The sequence below is a fragment of the Hibiscus syriacus genome, unplaced genomic scaffold (assembly GCF_006381635.1).
Source record: "Hibiscus syriacus cultivar Baekdansim isolate YM2019G1 unplaced genomic scaffold, ASM638163v2 tig00005465_pilon, whole genome shotgun sequence".
In the NCBI taxonomy this organism is placed as follows: Eukaryota; Viridiplantae; Streptophyta; class Magnoliopsida; order Malvales; family Malvaceae; genus Hibiscus; species Hibiscus syriacus.
Genome location: NW_024062059.1, coordinates 603,404 through 622,304, shown reverse-complemented (window position 1 = coordinate 622,304; position 18,901 = coordinate 603,404). Strand labels below are relative to the sequence as shown.

Genomic DNA, 18,901 nt, shown 5'->3' with positions numbered 1-18,901 from the left:
GGGTAATGGGGCAATTCTCCTTAATGTGGTCGTAATGACCACAAGAGAAACATATTGGTGGTAGAGACTCATACTCCACTATTTGGATAACACCATTGACATCTATCTTGGAGATCAATGGACGATGAAGATCGATTGTGACAGTCATACGAACAAATCTTCCACGCCGACTATTTTCCGTATGATAGTCGATCTTAAGCATAAGGCCGATACATTTCCCAATTTCTATGATAATATTGCACTGGTAAAGAGTTACGGGCAGACCTGGAAGGCGGATCCAAGCCACAATCTTGGTCGGATAGAGTTGTGACGTGGAGAAGCCAGACGACCAAGGCTCTACCATTAGGTAGTTGCCAAAGATGGTCCAAGTTTTGCCATTTTTTAATATTTAAATTAGTGTGATTTTAACGAAAATAATAATTTAATTGATATTTTTTATAAAATTAATATGATAGCATGAGTGCCGATCTACACATATATTTAATTATAGATTTGACATAATATTCTAATAATAAACCATTTTAAATTATATAAAAATTTAGTGATTTAATAATATTTTTTTCTTAAGTTATATTAATTTGAATAAAAATTTAAAGTCAAATTTAGTTAAAAATAAATAAAACTACAAATTAATTGACAAAAAGTATAAATATCGAGACTAAATTACGTACTTTCCCCCTGATTTTGGAGTTAAATTAAAATTTTATATTCTTTTTGGGGAACTATAATATTTCATATAATTTGGAGGGGGTTTGGTTATATTTTCTGAAACATTAGAGCCCGATTCCAAAGTACAGATTCCAAATTAAACTTTAACTGCTCTCAATTTCCGAAAGAAAAAAAATCAAGGAGGCGAGTCGAAGCTCAACTCAGCAATGTTTCCGTCCAATCACCAGGTGAGTTCACTCACTCTCGGTTCTCTCTCAATTACTCAACACTCTGTTTGGGCACTCAGAAAATCTCTCCAGAAGGGGAAGCAAGAAAAATTTAAAACCTTTTTTCTCTATGTTTGAAATTCCATGCACCGGTTCTCGGTTTCTCGAATTTATGTTACTGCATAAAAAATGCAACTGCTTTAATTTCAGAGGTAGGCACTGCAGAAAAGAAAAAGTAGTAGCATTTCTTTTCCCGAGGACAATTTAGAAGAAAAAAAGATTTTTTTTTGCGTTTTCTGGTAGCAGACTTTCCTTTACGGGGAAGATTTGCTTATTTCGTGAGTATGACTTGGGATTATAGTATTTATTGTTGAAAATTTAAGTTGGAAACTGGAATACCCATTTGCTTTTACTCTGATTCTGCTTAAACACTCTTAATAGCTTTATTTGTGGTTGTTTCTTTCACTGAGGAAACTTTTGGGATCGTGATAACTCATAACAGATGGTGCATTGCAATAACTTTCCATGTTGAAGACAATGAATTCTGATTTTATTATTTTTTTCCTTTAAAATGTTAAACCTTAGTTTCTACTTTCTAGTGTTTATGACATGAACTATATGACTTCAGAAGCAAGCTAATTACTCTCACTCTTTGCAGTTTTCTAGTCAACCGAGGGCGTTAGCGGTTGTTGAAACCACGACTTCAATGCAAGTGGATCTGAATGAAACATCTTTCGATTCTAGGGATGAAATGCATAATGGAGGATTTTCAGAAGTTAAATCCATCATGGAAAGCTCTGAGGTTGTTTTGTTTCTGAACTTTCTTTTACAGTGTTTCGGTAGAGGTTAAAAGAACGGTATATATTATGGTTCTTTGTGACGGTAGAAGCTGTAAAACGGTGCAAGCATTCCTTTATTACATATTATAACTATTATCTTTTTGTCTTTAGACCTCTTTTTTAAGGTAAATTTGATATAACATGATCGATGCAGAAACTTCAAGATGATCTTCGAATGTTGGGGACGAAAATCAAGCAGCATGAGGATAGAATAAAACTTCTAAAGACTCAGAAGAACAAATTAGATGATAATATACTTGATATGCAAGGTATACTTCTTTTATTTGAATGCATGCATGAGTTAAACTCCCTTTTGCTATTCAGCAATGGAGTTAAAGACATTGCAATGTGTGCACAGGTTGTTATTGATGCCAATCATAATTACTTAATGTAAAGGTCATAAATGACAATAAATTAATGACTTTTTTTGTTAGATTTTGTATGTCAAGGGTTTACATCCAGCTACATATGACACACTATATTATCGTGTTTAATTGTCTAGATCTGGCTCCGCATGCACTCCACCTGTAACTATGTGTCACCGGCATTGCTATAATTTTGATGTAACTATTGGTGCAAATAAGGTAGTCTTCTGATATTAGTTATTTTTTGAATGGGATGATTTTGAGTTTAGCAACACGTGTTACGTGGACTTGGCATTGTAGGGTCCATATCTTTGTTGACCCAATGTGACACAGAAAAGGGGGCAGAATACACATCTGATATTGCACTGGTTATTCATACTTGGCTGTTCCTTGTAGGCAGCAGATTGGAAAAACTCAATCCAGATTGATCAAGAGAAATTAGTGGATAGCATTGTTAATGATCACTGAGTGGAAGATTCTGAAAAGATAGAGTGAGGATTGAGAAAAGGAGGGGGGAAGGGGAAAAATATAGATGAGTTGGAAGATTATTTTTTCTTTTTGTGAGAAAATTAAGTAAGATTAAGAGTCAAGATGAAGATTCTCCATAGAAATACGACAAGGGTAAGTGCGCCTGGTGGTTATTTTTGGCTCTTGCCTTTTAATTAGATTTCAGTTTCTATGAAAAAAACCAAAAAATACACAATTCAAGCCGATATAGCATTGATATTATTTCATTTTAAGCCCATTTCAGAAAAATGAAAAAAAAAGAGAGTAAAATATGAGCTAAAGGTTGGTCTTGAGCAGGATGGCCCCATTTATTTTCTTTTCTAACGCTAGCCCCTATAAACAGAAGAGTGTAATTGAGTCAAATTGATTTTTCTAGTTTTCTGACTTATATAAGTAGCATTATTATATTCCCTACAATATTTGGAATGATCCATGTATCCATATGTTATCTTTGGATACTTCTTAGCTGAATAATCAAATGTAACACATGCTCACATACCCATACTGGATATTTGTACCAAGAGCAAAGTTCATGTAACAATACATTGAATCTTGATGAACATATATGCTGCATATTTATTTTCCACTTTGCCAGCTATAAATTGATCTTTTCTCAGTTTTGCTTGGCAAGTATCATTCCTCTAGTTCGCCTATTGAGAACAAGGACCAGTCCCACCTTCAAAGTGAGCATGAAATAACTGAACAAATTCTTCGGCATGAAAACTCAGCAGCAGGAATTCTATGTCAGTTGAAAACCCATCTTGACCCTCAAGCTTCTCATTTGAGTTTGACAAAAGATGTACTGGGTGCTGTCGCTACACTTGGCAAAGTAGATGATGAAAATCTTAATAGGTCTGTTCGAAAGTATATTTTTTATTAATCTTTTTGGATCATGCCTGACAAGATTTCATTTGTCACTCGGGTGCAGTTTCTAATATGTTGGATGTTTTTGCATGAGAAAGTAATAACTTTATCATTCTGCTTGGCTGGATAGTTCATGCACTGGGGTCAATTTGAAGGAGGAAAAGGGGGAAGAATTTGTAGCTTATGCCTTATGTTCGGGACCTCGGATGGGTTGTGTTTGTTGGAGATGATTGAGTGCATGTGCTGCATTATAATTATTTGAGGAATTTCTTATGAATAGGGCTGCCTGTTCATTAAATAGATTACAATGGACTCTTAATCGAGTATTTTATGAAAACTGTTCACTCTGACGTATAGTTGATGTCTGGCTTTATGTTTCCTTATTTATCTTTAGGCTTTTCTCGGAGTACCTCGGAGTGCCGACTATGTTGGCAATTGTTTGTAAAACTTTTGATGGTGTTAAAGCTTTGGAAACATTCAACAAGGATGGCTGCATAGATAAAACTTCCGGTCTGCACGGGATTGCAGCTTCTATTGGGAGATCTCTAGATGGCCGATTTCTTGTAATTTGTCTTGAAAGTTTAAGGTATCAGACTCTTATATTTGTTTCTTAACAAAACCTTGTTTATTGATGATATCTTAAACATAATTTTCTATTCCTCTGCCTCCTCCTGCAGACCTTATGCTGGTGATTTTATAGCTGATGACCCCCAGAGGAGGCTTGATCTCTTAAAGCCAAGATTACCGAATGGGGAGTGTCCTGCAGGCTTTCTTGGCTTTGCAGTGAATATGATTCATGTGGACAGCTCAAACTTATCTTTTATGACTGCCTGTGGGGAGGGCCTCAGAGAGACGTTATTTTATAATTTGTTCTCCCGTCTTCAAGTATACAGAGCCAGGGCAGAGATGGTTCTTGCTCTTCCTTGTATAAGCGAGGGAGCAGTCTCTCTGGACGGTGGGATAATCAGAAGCAATGGTGTTTTTTCCCTAGGCGCTCGGTAAGAAGCTCTATCTAGGAAATGACAAAATTCATTTTTGAATAAAGAAAATTATACATAAAACTTATTTTATACTCCATCAATTTTGGAACAGATGCACAGTTTGCCTGTGATTCAGATGTCTTAGGGTATAATAAAAATGTTGAAATTTATTCACATTTTTCTCATAGTCCATGAATGATATTAATTTAGTTCTAATAATATTAAATTACTTTATTGTATAACAAATTATAGTGTCACTTTATTGCCTAGCATGTTTTCGAGCAAAGGTGGAACTGCAGAAAAATTGTGAATCATTTTATCTGTGCGCAGGTGTCATTGAACTACTTGTTTAGAAGAATTTTAGGTTTTGTTTCGGTAGTTTACATTTTGGAACTTATCGACTGCCAGTGGAATTTTTAGATTCCACTAGTGTCGATACTCTTAAAAGTGTATACTACAAAAACAAAAAAAGGTTAAAAAACTGAGATATGAAATAGTTTATTAATCCTACTTGTGGACGTTAAAACCTTTGCTGGTGGTGTATGGAAAACAAACTCTTAAGTTTTTATTTGATTAATCACGTTAGTTTGTTATTGCATCATTGTTTCGACTCTGTTTGATATTAGGGAAGAGATAGATGTGAGATTCCCCAAGACCTCGACAATGTCGGAGGAGCTGCAAAGCTACAATGAAACCGAGAAGCGGATGAAAGAGACGAGATGGCAAAAGGAAAAGTTGGAAGAGGATATTAAGAGGGAACTCGCACTGCTGAACAACTCCAAGTTCAATTTTGAAATAAAGAAGCAAGACTTTGTCAAGTTTCTTGCTCAAAGCTCATCATATGCAACCCAGGTAAATCTGAATCATACTCTGAACCGAAAAAGGGTCTTAGTTCATATTATCTCACGTACCAAATTTGCAGTATTTGTCAAAAGTTTTCTTGTCCATAACATCAATGTTTATGGCAGCATCAGTTTCAGGCAGCAAGAAGATAATAACAACCGAAGTCTAGTGTTATCAGATTGGAAAGAGTGCAGAATCATGAATTACTTGAGAAAGGCAAAATATTTATGTGTTTTTTATTTAGACTTTTTCTCCTGATCAAAATATGCTTTTCTCATGGTAAAAATAATGCCTAGTTGTTTCTCAAAATGTAGTCCAGACACCAGATTTGCGTCTTTAGTAAATAACATTTATTTTCTTAATTGGTTAACACTGATAGGAGACACATTCTTCTCACCCTAAATCAAGCCCCCAAACTGGAAATATTGTCTTTCGAAGTCTATTTTAGGCAGTTTTAGATTTTCAAGTTATTTGAAATTCTGAACCAAGCCGGTTTAAGGATGGGCATGAGCGGGGCGGGGCGGAACGGCTTTCGGTTACCCTCACCATACCCGAAAATTGAAGGCTTCTTTCGGTCCCTGTTGATATTCCACCTGTTCCGAACCCGTTTCAGATTTTGGGATAAAAATTCACTTGGACACAGAGAGATACAATCGAATATATATGAGTATTATATTAATTATATTTAAAGTATATGTAAGGGCATTATAGTAATTATCTTTATTAGGTCGAGTTATTGAAAAATTTACCCAATTTAATTTTATCCTAATTCTGACCGTCTTCTCTAAAATTCTATCCAATCCGATCCAAATTGAAATTAAAAAAAAAACTATAAAACTAGGTCAGATTAGAATATATTGACCATTCTAAGCCATTTCTCAGAATCGCTTATACATGCATATAAATTTTGATAAATTAATGGTTTACTTTTTTTTAATAAATTGTATATTTTTTTATATTCATATTGTTTTTAAGATAATTTTTTCGTGTAATATTCATATTGGGAGATCCCTAGGTCAGATTAAAACGGACCGAAATTTATAGTTTAAATACTGAACTCATTAAGTTTAGCGGTTGGATAGTAAAATAAAATAAAAACTAAATATTTCGTATGATTTTAAAAAATATTTGAAAATATTGTCTGACGACTGCCAGTCAATCTGAAAGCTCATGCCTGCAGTTCAAGCTTTGAATTCAGTAATTTAGATCTGCTGAGACATCATGTGAGACATCAATAAGTAAGATGAGATTTAAATGATCGACCTTATCCAAAACTAACCCATGATCTCTTTCATTCACCGGCCACTCTTTTTAACCTCTTTCTCCTCCGCCTGCATTCATTCTATGGGCGAGCGAGGCGGTGCTGGGCAGCAGCTAACCGCATTTTCTTACCAGCAAGGACAAATCACCTAGGAATTGTAAAACAAACAAAACAAGTACAATGGCTCTTTAATGGTGGGACCTCTCTACTGTCCACCAACATAATTGAATCCGGTTTCCTTCTTTTGCGGTTCCACTTGAACAGCCATTGAGCAATGAACCCCTTTTCTTTGTTTTGGTTCTAATTTTGATTGAATTATTGAGCCCGTGTCACCCTCTCCAAGTATCTCGATAACTGCTAAACTTGCGGACACCTGCAGTCCTACTTCTATTATTGCTAGGATAATTCGCTTTTCCCGCTTTTAAAACCGAAGTAGTTTTTGGTTTGATGGTTTAATTTTAATCCTTTTGGGTTGTACGGTAGCCGTCGGATTAGGATATTACCTTTCTATGTTTGCATCGAATGGGTATAGCTTTCAGTAAACTAAAGTAACTCCCTTTTTTTTAAAAGGTATTTCTTGATTAGGATCAAATGGATTAAATAATGATCAATAGTAAGGTGCCTTACAACAGACACCCGAGTTGTAGTAAGTGTAAAAGACAGAGCTTTGACCATCAAGTCTCTGAGCGGTGAACATTGGGAAGATGAGTGAAAGTGGTGGCGACGGTGGAGCTAGTCAGGGGAGTGTGGATCGACTGGCAGAGGAGGTGGGGAAGCACGGAGGGGATGATCAAATCAAAGCTGCAGTTGAGAATGAGGGTGCCCAAGGAGGAGGTCAAAGTTGGCTTTGTGAAGGTAGTGGTATTGTTGAGAGTGTTCTGCAGTGGTTTGGGGAAGAGGGTGTGAATGGAGGTGAAAGTTTTAAGCTTTGGGGTGTTGAGAATGAAGATGGGTTCGGACTTGGGATTGGTGGCTTCGGTGGAGTTGCTCCTGGGCTCGGTCAAGATGGTGTATTTGGGGATCTTGGTGGTGGGGAAATTCGGATGGGAAATGGTGGAATGGGTCTTGCAGATGGACTAATGGAAGACCTATTTGGCGTTGTTGGTGAACCAGACAAGGGTTTGAATGTCGGTGGCGAAGTAAGCCAGTTGTTTTCTGGTGAAGCTGAGTGTAGCAATGTGGATGGTAAAGGCACTTATGGAAACGAACTTGAAACTTTTCTTGTTGGTCAAGGAGGTTACATTGAAAACGTAGGCAAGCAAAAGGGAAGTAAAGAAGGAGAGGGGCAAGCTAAGGGCAAGCGTGGTAGGCCAAAGGGTTCTAAGAATAAGAAGAAAACTATTGGTAGTGAACGGAGTATTAAAGGGTTAAGTGATAGTAAGGTTAAAAATCCCCTCAAGGCTCAGCCTAAGCGTGGCCGGCCAAAGGGTTCAAAGCATAGAAACAAAAATCTTGCTGCTGGACAAGGCAAAGAAGGGTTAAGTGGAGTTGGTGCTGATGACAAGTCTGGACACGAGATTGTTTGCTCCATAGTGAAGGAAGGTCCGGCAATGGTCTCAGAGAAGACAAGTCTTCCAGGTGAGAACCGAGGCATATCTTGTGATATTGAGGGGGGCACTAGTGATGACAGCTTTCAGTTAAACAATGGGAATGGTGAACCAAAAGTTCTTAAGAATCGGAAAATCGTTGCTCATGAAAACCAAGAAATGGCCGGTACAACTGAGGGTGGTGAAGGCACAGATGGAGTTGAGAAGGAAAATAACATTGTCCAACCAAAGAGAAAACGGGGCCGGCTGAAGGATTTGAAGAATAAGCAGAAAAGGACTAGTGATGAAAATTTTGGACTATGTGAACAGAAAACCTTGCGATGCTTGCCTGCAGATATGGTAGTGCCTATTGAAGCTATTAATTGTGGCGGTGAGATAAATCCAGTTTCAGATGAGGAAGCCAGGGGAATTCTCTCTGGTGCTAATGAAGGTAACTCTGAGAACATTGGTCCCAAGGTTAAACATTGTTGTGAAGACTTGAAGAATGAGAGGCCAACTGTTGCTGCAAAAGAAGCCAGTCAAGATAAGGATGTTATTCGCAAGATTGATGGTCGAAGGTGGAATCGAGGCCGACCCAAAGGCTCAAAGAATAAGAAAAAACTTTTTTTTAGCATGGCAACCGTGAAAAGGAAGTATAGAATTAAGTCTCACGCAAATAGAGAACAGTTAGAAAGAAATGATTTGAAGGCGGATAAGAGTGTTTCAGGTAATTCAGACTTGAAGAGAGTGTTAATAGCTGGTGTACAAGGAAGTTTAAACAAGAAAAGAAATGCATTAACTACTGATTTTGGCCATGCTCAAAGGAAGACTAGAGTGAGGAAAAAGAAGTCAAGCAGCCAACCAGAAAGTTCAGTTTCACCAGTGAGTTTTACCTTAACTGTATTTTACATACCGCTGATGAGATTTTTGAAGAAAGTGTTATTTCAGGGAATGTACAGTTGTAACTGAAATAACTAATCACTAAGCATTATATACAGTTTGTTAATAAGAAGTCACAGGGAATGATAGGAAATTTACTTCTTTTGAATTCTCAATATGCTAATTCATTAAACTTCTAATTTTCATATTTCCTAATACGCTGTTAGGCTGTGCTCTGTGGTCAAAAGGAAAGCTCTAAATTGAGAATAGAATCGAAGATTTGGTGTGACTTTATAAGTGTTTCAGAAGGTTTCCAAAATATTTGAACTGGTTGCAATTATAGTTTCTTTAATTTGCTGTAATTGTCTAATGCATATGGGAGAATTGCAGAAAGAATTCAACAACTATTTCTTTCAAAGAGTTCTTTTTTTTTTTTCAAAAGTAAATTGACTTCTAAGTTGTGAAATATAGAGGGTCCTTGCTGTGAAGACAAGTTTCATTTCTTTATGAGTGGTACGAGATGGGAATGGATACGAGGATATCATTGTATGATTATTGGTTATGGAACCATGTGGAGGGAGATGCATTTTATGTATAAAGAGAGGAAAAGTTTCATGCACTTTGAAATTTCCTTTCAATTATCTAGGCTAAAGTTCATGGTAAAATCACTTTGATTGATTTTCTTGATTCCAATTTCTAGTGATAATTTATTATTACAGCTTAATTTCATTGTCAGGACGGAATAAGCCAGAAGAGAGTGAAGAGGGTTATTAAGAGGGGTTTTATGTGCCATCAGTGCTGGAAGAGTAACAGGAGTATTGTCAGTTGTTCCGGTTGCAAAAGAAAACGCTATTGCTTTGAGTGCCTTACAAAATGGTTAATACTTCTTGCAAAACACATTTTCTTGTTGTTTGGAAGAACTCTTAAATTCTTCAACCTTGGATATGAAGTTTGTTAATCGAACTAGTATCTGTATTCTAATTGAAATATCATCAGACTCTTGTTTATAATCACCTGAACTATGATATTTTGCTGATCCCTTCTGTAAATATGAATGGGATTTTATTTCATGTTCCTAACGCCATTGCGAATGTTACAGGTATCCTGAGAAAACAAGAGAGGATGTAGAAACTGCTTGTCCATTTTGTCAAGGCAATTGTAATTGCAGATTATGCCTCAGGGAGAAGCTAGTTGTCATGGTATGTGCCTTGTATTAATTTTCTTCCTTCTGTTTATTTGCTAAACTTTTGGGACTCTACATGCTGATTGAACAGCAAGGAAACCTTGCAGTACTACTTGGCTCGGATTGCCTGCATTGTGCTTTATTTAGGAACATTTTTAAGTAGGACCACGAGCAAGGACCTTCTGAATAGTTTTATCTCATGTTTTATCCTCATGCCAACAACAATGAAACCTTGTAGTACTAGTACTACTTGACACAGATTGCCAGCATAGTGCTCTATTTAGGAACATTTCTTTAGTAAGACCACAAGCAAGGACCTTCCGAATAGTTTTATCTCATGTTTTATTCTGTGTCCCCCCAACACCACTTTCTTTTTCTGCTGGCATCTACAGCATCCGTTAAACCCTCTCCTAACTTGAGGGGTGCCCAGGTCTTTGTCTCGTTTTCAAGCTAATTTGAGTTTGTCTCCTAGTATACATTCTGATGTCAAATGAATCGTGCTATGTGACAGGATGAGCATGAGGAAGCAGATAAAAATATTAAAATGCAAAAGTTACTTTATTTGCTACACGAGATTCTGCCTCTGCTTCAGCATATACAACAGGAGCAACATGCTGAATTAGAGGTGGAAGCCAGTATACGTGGTACTGTAATGTGATATGAGTTTGTAAATTTTGGTTTTTATGCTAGATGATACTTCAAAATTCCGAGTGATGCATTCCTTCTTTTCCGTAGGTGTGCAATTGACAGAACAAGATATAATGTTATCAGTGATAGATGATGATGATCGAGTGTATTGGTATTATCTCATGATCTTTGATACCGAGGAGAAATTTATGGTTTTTTTTTTTGTTCTTTATTTTTTAATTGAAAATCTCATATCATGTTAGTTATGTGGGAGCAGCTTACATTCTTAACCATATTAATTCTCTTGCTTTCTTAATAAACATTAGACTGGATTGCTTGTAAGCTTAAAATTAGTACAGAAGGATTGGCTTATGTCCGGTTCTATATATAACAGAAGCTGTCCTTTAGATCTATCTCACAGTTTAGGCTATTTTATTTTATTTTCCTCCCTAATAGGGAATTTAGTAGATGTGGCTCTAAAGGATAGAGATGTAATATTTTCTGATATTACTTTCAGTGAAGGGGTAATCAGGGTACATATTTTTAATATAGTAGGAAGACAATAAAATGGGTTATCCAAGGATAGTGCAGCTTTGATGATACAGCTTCAGAAAGCTTATACCATCCCAAATTCCTAATTATCTTTTGAAAATTGAAAACAATTCACACCATTAAGAAACTTCAGGATTATTTCATGATTCTTTCTTAGGAGTACATAAATTGTAGTATTATTAGTAATGGATTGTATAGATTGATAGGCATCAATCTTGATAGTTCTTGCTGTCTTCTACTACCCTGTACATTTTTATGTAGTTATGACCGTCTTTAGATGATGTGATGAGTATGAAAGTTTCCTTCTTTGACAGTGACAATTGCAAAACATCCATTGTCAATTTCCACAGAAGCTGCCCGAATCCTGATTGTTTCTATGATCTATGTGTCACATGCTGTCATGAAATTAGAAAAGGATCTCAGCCTGAAGAGAATGAAGCAAAATCCTCTCCCCAGCTGTCTATGCCATGTAACCCTCTAGATTGGAGGGCTGAGGCAGACGGTGGGATTCCTTGTCCTCCGAAAGGAAGGGGTGGTTGTGGGAGTGGGACACTTACACTGAGACGCTTCTTTGAAACTAATTCTGTTGAGCAACTGATTCAGAGTTCTGAGGAACTCATTATTAATTTTCAGTTACCTGATATCAAGTTTTCTGGAGGCTGTTCTTTGTGTCAAACCAGCTGCTCTGCAGGAAATGAAGCAAATTTTTTCGAAGTAAGACAGGCAGCACATAGAGAGAAAAGTCACGACAACGTTGTGTACTGCCCGGATGTTATGCAGTTGGAAGACAATAATATTCAGCATTTTCAAACCCATTGGATGAGAGGTGAACCTGTTATTGTTAGAAATGTACTTGAAAAAAGTTCTGGTCTTAGTTGGGAGCCACTGGTTATGCGGAGGGCTTTTGTAGGTGCAAAAAAGATATTAAAAGAGGAGGCAAAGAGGGTTAAAGCTATCGATTGCTTGGATTGGTGTGAGGTACTTTTCATCTTTTGTGTGTTTATAGGGGACTTTAGTGATTCCATGGTTTCTTTTTACTGATCCTACAATTTCCCTTCTTTGCTATGTGCCTCATGCACATCGTGACTTTCAATAAATACATTCAGAACTTAATGTTTTTATATGAAAAACTAAGATTTTTGATAGATGGTTTTCATGATTTTTGATTGATGGTTTTCATGACTATCAATGGACAAAGTGTTGGCTTGAATGGAAAAGCACATTGCGCATGAATAATAATAGCATTTACAGTTTATGCTCTCAGTTGATCAAGATCATTTTTCACCTTGCGTAGTGCTTATTAGAACTGAAAGGATACTTAATGGCTTCAGACGGAGCTAAGAGATATTTTCATTTTCATTGTTTTTAGTAGTTCCAATAGTGACGTGATACATACCTGAGAGGGAGGTTGATGTCACTGTTCTCTTTTTGATTACTTTGTTGGCATGTTAGATCAATGACTCAGAAACTGAAAGACATCAGAATTGTAGTGTAGCTTGTGTGACAATCATTGTTGGTTGGCCATATTGTATAAACTCAAGTGGCATTGTGAATATATATATATATATATATATATTAGATTTGAATGCCATTTGAGTACTTCCTTCGCTCCTGTGTCTGTCTTGCATTTTTTTTGGATATGCACGTACGCATATTTTGGTGTCACTTGCTACCTTACGAGGCATCTGTAGTTATGATAATACATGATATGTTTTCTTCTATTTTGTCTGTTCTTGACACTGCAGGTTGAAATAAATATTCTTCGGTTCTTCAAAGGCTACATGGATGGTCGAAGGTATAGGAATGGATGGCCAGAGATGTTGAAGTTGAAAGATTGGCCTGCATCAAATTCATTTGAAGAATGTTTGCCAAGGCATGCTGCGGAGTTTATCGCTATGCTTCCTTTTAAAGATTATACTCATCCAAATTCTGGTATTCTGAATCTTGCTACCAAACTTCCTGCCGTGTTGAAGCCAGATTTGGGACCCAAAACTTACATTGCCTATGGAACTTTGAAAGAACTCGGCAGAGGTGATTCAGTGACAAAACTACACTGCGACATTTCTGATGCGGTACGTACTACTCTTTACAATAACTCTTGCTGAAGTTCATCTATAAAGCGTTGTTGCTTTCTTCCAGGTTATTGATTTTTTCATTACTATTCTTTTGTTCATATACTTTCGACAGGATCAACCAGTTGATTCAACCTTTACATATAAAACAAGCCTAGCCTTTTTTCTGACATAAGAAAAGCCTTTTCTTAAATTGTCCCAATGTTTTGATAGGATTTACATGTCCAGAGGTGCACACATTCATTATTTATTGATCTTATAACTGTTGATCTCTTATAACTCCGAATGTTCAAACTAGACCTTGTTCCTTGATTTATGTTGATGTTAATGTTGTGTTTCACTCCTCTCCTCCACTTCGGATCGGTAATGACCAACAGTTCTCTTTCTTCTATGCAGGTTAATGTGCTAACTCACACAACCAATGCGAAGAGTCAGCCATGGCAGAGTAAAATCATAGATGAGTTGCAGAATACGTATGAAGCAGAAAACTTGCATACACGCCGCTGTGGTAGAAAGCGGAAAAAGAGACCTCGTAAAGATGAAAGAAGGAATCCTGAAATGATGCGTAATCAAGAACATACTGAAAACATTGAGGGAGAAACACATAACACATACGATGAAGGTTCCCTTAATAGGGTTGATGATTTAGGGTCCGTAAGACCTGATACAAATAAGACTAGAGAGTCTGTTACAGAAAACCATTGTTCAGAGAATGCATATGGCAGTGCTATTTGGGATATTTTCCGAAGGGAGGATGTACCGAAGTTAATTGAGTACTTATGGAAGCATCACAATGAATTTTATCACATTAGTAATCTTCCTGTGAAATCGGTGCGTATCATTGCTGTCTTCTGTCATTGCCCATTTGGACTATATTTTTAGAAATTATTCTAAATTGACGTGCAACATGTGCTTTAGGTTATCCATCCTATTCATGATCAGACCCTTTATCTAAGTGAGAAACATAAAAAGCAGCTGAAAGAGGAGTTCAGTAAGAATTTTTTATTTGAAAGTTGTTTCCTTCCTATGTCAAATCAACTCGTATATTTTTAATGGAGACTTGGCCAACAGATGTTGAACCTTGGACGTTTGAGCAACATGTTGGTGAAGCTGTTTTCATTCCCGCAGGATGTCCTCATCAAGTGCGAAATCGACAGGTGAGGTTCCTCTGCTTTCAGTAGCCTGTTTCTAATGAGTTTCCATATCACAATTCTAGAAAATCTTTCTTACATGATGTGGTTGTAGATTTCCATCACGGAGATGTTCGTTTCCGTAAGGTCGTTTGAGTGTCTGAACCCAAACACCAACCAGTATTTTCATGTTACAGAACCATTTGATTCTAATTAGTACCCATAATTTAGCATAAATCTCATTCATCTTTTGATGTGGGTTTTACTTTTTCAAGCTAACACCATCAGGCCATTGTTTTTCCAGTCATGCATTAAAGTAGCCCTCGATTTTGTGTCCCCTGAAAACGTCCAAGAGTGCATAAGATTGACGGAGGAGTTCCGCTTGCTTCCGAAAGACCATAAAGCTAAGGAAGATAAATTGGAGGTACATTTTCTTTTCAACCGGAATTGGAGATACATATTAATTTACTTATTTTTACGCAACGAGGTCCCTATTTGTTAAATTCTCCGCACGAAAAACACAAGTGATGACTAATGTGTACAGGTAGCTGAACTATCAATGTGCTCATTAGTATCTATAAAGACTGCTTCAAAGTTCATGAGACAATTAAAGATGGTTGTCATCTGAATATGAATTCCGACAAGCTTTTGGTGTCCAGTTCCATGCAAATTTGACCTCTTTAATATAATCGATGAAAGGACGCTTCTTAGCAACCTATTCTTTGTATAGGTAAAGAAGATGGCGATATATGCTGCGAAACTTGCAATAAACGAGGTCAGAGATCTGAGTACAAAGCTCAAGTGAGGTCATGTTTGTTCATCTCTCATCTCCTAAACAGTGATTGTAAATTTTTGTAAAGAATGTGCTTTGGATGTCTGTTAGTTGTTAGATGCCTTTCCAATTAGCTGCTACACGTGAAATCGGTAGCTCGATTAAGTTTACTGTTTCTTCAGTTAGTACTTAGAACTGGAGCTTCACGTCTGCGAAAATTTGCAGATTCCATAACAGCTTCCTTAACTACTGGGGAGGAATTTTGTTATCTGATAAAATTTCAGATTCCTTGAAGCTTAATGTTAACGAGAATTTGAACACAAATGCAGATAACTGATTTCATGCACAAAGGCAAATTGACCATAAATCTTTTCCCGTTAGTAACATCAAATACATGTGAATGAACCTAACCATGTCGATGCCAGAAAAGACATGTCAGACAACATGGAGGGGATGGAACATCATGTTAATTGCCACAATCCGAATGCCGTGCTGCAATTCTTTGTCGAGAATCTGTCATCGAGTCTAAGGTTTGAATTCTGACGTTCGGGACTCTTTTCTTTATCCCTCGGGCCTCGACTACACTTCGTTAATCAGGACTATTTGACCTTAAACAAGTGAAAAAGTATCAGAACTCTATCCTTTTTCTCTCCCGCCTATTGCTTCTGTTAGACGAAGATGACCGCCGTCCGTCGATGAACTCGAATAGCAATAACTTTAGGTAAATGTCGCAGCAGCAGCAACCCACCAAGTCCACAACCAGTCGAGAGCAGGAATAATTTGTGACATCGTTTTCTTGTATCCGCACGATCTTGACCGTGCAAGGACCTTAAATTTAGAAAATAACAGAAACAAACAAACAAATACGACAGGGCAGGTTTTATGATTAAAGTGATACGTACGTATCGTATTTATATTTAACATTTCAACACTTGTATTTATGTTTACATAAAAAAATACGAAATACAATACCTACCTATAATCCTTGTTATATATTACAATATCACGGGAAAATATATATATATATTTCATACAAGTTAAGAACAAAACAAAAAGTAAAAACATTTAGCTTTAAACTTGTAGGCCAGATATGAAAGCAACCCCTGTTGAAGGTAACCATGAAGATCCATAGATAAAATGTGCAACAGTGAATTTATTTGCTTCAGTATCCGAAGTGATGACTCTGTACCCGGGCCATTTTACCCGTTGCCCCACACCCGAACCCGGGCCATTATTCTTGTATTCACCATAGTATAATGTATCCAAAGCAAAATTACCGTTCCATTCCAACCATCCCCTTGGGTGAATGTGGTCGCCCATGTATGATAACATGAAAACCGTCCTGGAATACATCTTCCACGGGCGGCCTAGGTATGTCGGGAAGCTACCTTTGGCCGCTTCGAGATCCGGCGTGGGTAGGATCCGTGATTTATGGATCGAGATGCCGGTGTTTTGGTTCGGGTCTTTCCGGTTTTGCGCGGTGACTGTGTTTCTCTGCGAGGGCATAGGTTTCCGAGCGTAAATATTGCAGTTCTGGATCACCACGGCCGCGTTGCCGAAAATGAAATCGACCGTCCCGTAGATGTCGCAATCGCGGTAGAATTGACGGTTGGAGTGGACGTATAAAGTGTCCTGGTAGCCGACGATGTTGCACCTGTATACGACGCCATGGTCGGCGCCGATCCGAAGAGCTACTGCTTGGTGCTTCGCTGGTCCAGCATGGTTCTCAAATGTTATGTCCCTTGCAATAAAACCAGACCCAGTTGCCGCTGAAAGGAGATAAGGCGATGAAAATGAAGCAAACACTATAGTATAAGAACGTGATTAACTAGGAAATATGAAGGTTCTTTCTAATTTTGACGATCGAAAGATAACTTACTATTTAATAAATAATATACAATAATTTTTTTAATACTTTTTTTTATCTTTAAGATTCGAATTCAATATTTACTAGGTGATTAACACTTCTTTATAATATTAAATTGTACGGACAAGGTTACAGATAAGGTGATATGGCTCATTTGATGGGTTTGGCTCCAATAGTTCTTTCTTTCCCCCTATTTTACTAAAAATACATATTTTTTAAAGAAAATAAAATACAATTTATATTCCATACTGATAATATATAATTTTATATATTAATAATGAAATATATTTACTTTTAAAATATTAAATTACTTAAACTTACCGAAGGCAGCAGTGTGGAATGTGGTAAAGTCATCGGATGCACTCTTTCCTCCCGAAATGACTGTTTGACCCTTGCCGTCACCAATAAACATCACGTTTGTTTTCTTCCTCCCCACCTTCAAATTATCCTCTTCGTACCTGTAGGAAATTGAAAATTGCATATTTTAAAAGTTTTTGATTAAATAATCTTGTAAATATATATTTCAAAAAATATAATTATTAAATAATAAAAATAAATAAATGATTAATTTAGCGTTACTTAGAAAGGGAACGAAAAGTTGATGAATTTTATGGAAAAGGTGACGTAAAGATAAAAAGTTTGTAGTAAATTTTGATCTTTGCTTACCTTCCTGCCCTCACATAGATGATGATCCGCCGAGTACTGTGCTCCGGCACCTTTTTGATCGCCTCGGTAATTGTTTTAACGGTGCCGTTACCTTCTTTCGATACAATTATATCGGCCTGGACCGCCGCCACCGGGGTGCTCAGCAGCTCTCTTTCTTTTCTCCCCAGCCATTTCGGGAAATTCTCATCGTCGACACTTTCTCCCGATAAATCGTCGTCCGATGATAGCAGCCGCCTGTTCTGTATCGGAACTCCGGAAAAATCGTCTCCGCCGCTCTCAGCGAAGATCGAAAGGCAGTTACTCACGAGCTCCGACAAGTCCTTCAGTTCGTCGGTCACTTGATCCTTCACAGTCCCGCTCACTCCCTCGAATCCCTCCGTACACGTGTCGTGGTTCGTCAAAGCGGCGCTGAGCCACGTCATCACGTCCTGGGTGGACCCGCCTTGACTGTTGCCGTCCTGAGAGGGAATGACGGAGGAGAGGGAACGGGAGAGGGCGTCGACGGAATCATCGAGAAGCTCGAGGCAGTCGTCGTATGCCGACCGTACACGTGGCTCCATCTGGACGTAGGAGATTGAGGTGGTCGTGTAAAGAGCTTTGTTGAAGTGCAGCAGCGTCATATTGAAGGAAATGTGAACGAGGTCTTGCTCATTAGCAGTGAGCGAGCCAGGGAACTCGACAAGTGAGTTGACACAGAGGCTAGGAAACCGAGTTTTGCTACAGGTATTGGAAATCGCTCGGGTCGGCTTACGGCGGACTTGGGTGCCAACTGAGTCGGCGCCGCCTTCACGGAGACCAATCACGAGGCCAGCACAAACAGCCGAGACAATAATCATCGTCACTGCAATAACCGAAAGAATAACAATCTTTCTCTTATTGTTTTTAGCTTTGGGCTGTTCATCATTTTTTTGCTCAGCCTGAGAAGCTCCACAGCCTCCTGGTTCCGATGGTCGGAGCCTATCATACGCCATTAACGATCCTTTTTTCTTCTACTGATAATAAATTGCTGCAAAAATCTGTTATTTGGAAAATGCAGATAGAAAATATATAGAATGAGAGATGATTAAAGGCTATTAATATCACTTTAAAACAA

At 37.6% G+C, this 18,901-nt stretch overlaps 3 protein-coding genes across 5 annotated transcripts; 2 read left to right on the top strand and 1 right to left on the bottom strand.

Moving 5' to 3' along the window:
- The first annotated feature begins 799 nt into the window (after positions 1–799).
- LOC120199764 (protein DEFECTIVE IN MERISTEM SILENCING 3-like) lies at positions 800–5,635 on the top strand. Of its 2 annotated transcripts, none has more exons than XM_039200777.1 (8): positions 800–896; positions 1,534–1,677; positions 1,869–1,983; positions 3,204–3,438; positions 3,845–4,036; positions 4,128–4,448; positions 5,057–5,282; positions 5,411–5,635. In XM_039200777.1, exons 1-8 carry the CDS (start codon positions 876–878, stop codon positions 5,423–5,425), a joined length of 1,269 nt encoding a protein of 422 aa, XP_039056708.1. In that variant the 5' UTR covers positions 800–875; the 3' UTR covers positions 5,426–5,635. The 2 variants fall into 2 exon arrangements, with proteins under 2 accessions (XP_039056708.1, XP_039056707.1); XM_039200776.1 differs by having other exon boundaries at positions 5,399–5,635.
- Positions 5,636–7,159: 1,524 nt separating this feature from the next.
- On the top strand, positions 7,160–15,625 carry LOC120199758 (lysine-specific demethylase JMJ25-like). Of its 2 annotated transcripts, none has more exons than XM_039200768.1 (12): positions 7,160–8,942; positions 9,676–9,815; positions 10,039–10,138; positions 10,634–10,766; positions 10,858–10,921; positions 11,616–12,279; positions 13,047–13,373; positions 13,770–14,204; positions 14,292–14,364; positions 14,445–14,530; positions 14,808–14,927; positions 15,048–15,204. In XM_039200768.1, exons 1-12 carry the CDS (start codon positions 7,239–7,241, stop codon positions 15,129–15,131), a joined length of 3,930 nt encoding a protein of 1,309 aa, XP_039056699.1. In that variant the 5' UTR covers positions 7,160–7,238; the 3' UTR covers positions 15,132–15,204. The 2 variants fall into 2 exon arrangements, with proteins under 2 accessions (XP_039056699.1, XP_039056700.1); XM_039200769.1 differs by lacking the exon at positions 15,048–15,204 and adding an exon at positions 15,234–15,625 and having other exon boundaries at positions 7,161–8,942.
- Positions 15,626–16,153: 528 nt separating this feature from the next.
- On the bottom strand, positions 16,154–18,901 carry LOC120199760 (probable pectinesterase/pectinesterase inhibitor 61). The gene is made up of 3 exons (XM_039200771.1): positions 17,809–18,901; positions 17,464–17,600; positions 16,154–17,044 (listed from the first exon to the last, which is right to left on the bottom strand). Exons 1-3 carry the CDS (start codon positions 18,777–18,779, stop codon positions 16,347–16,349), a joined length of 1,806 nt encoding a protein of 601 aa, XP_039056702.1. The 5' UTR covers positions 18,780–18,901; the 3' UTR covers positions 16,154–16,346.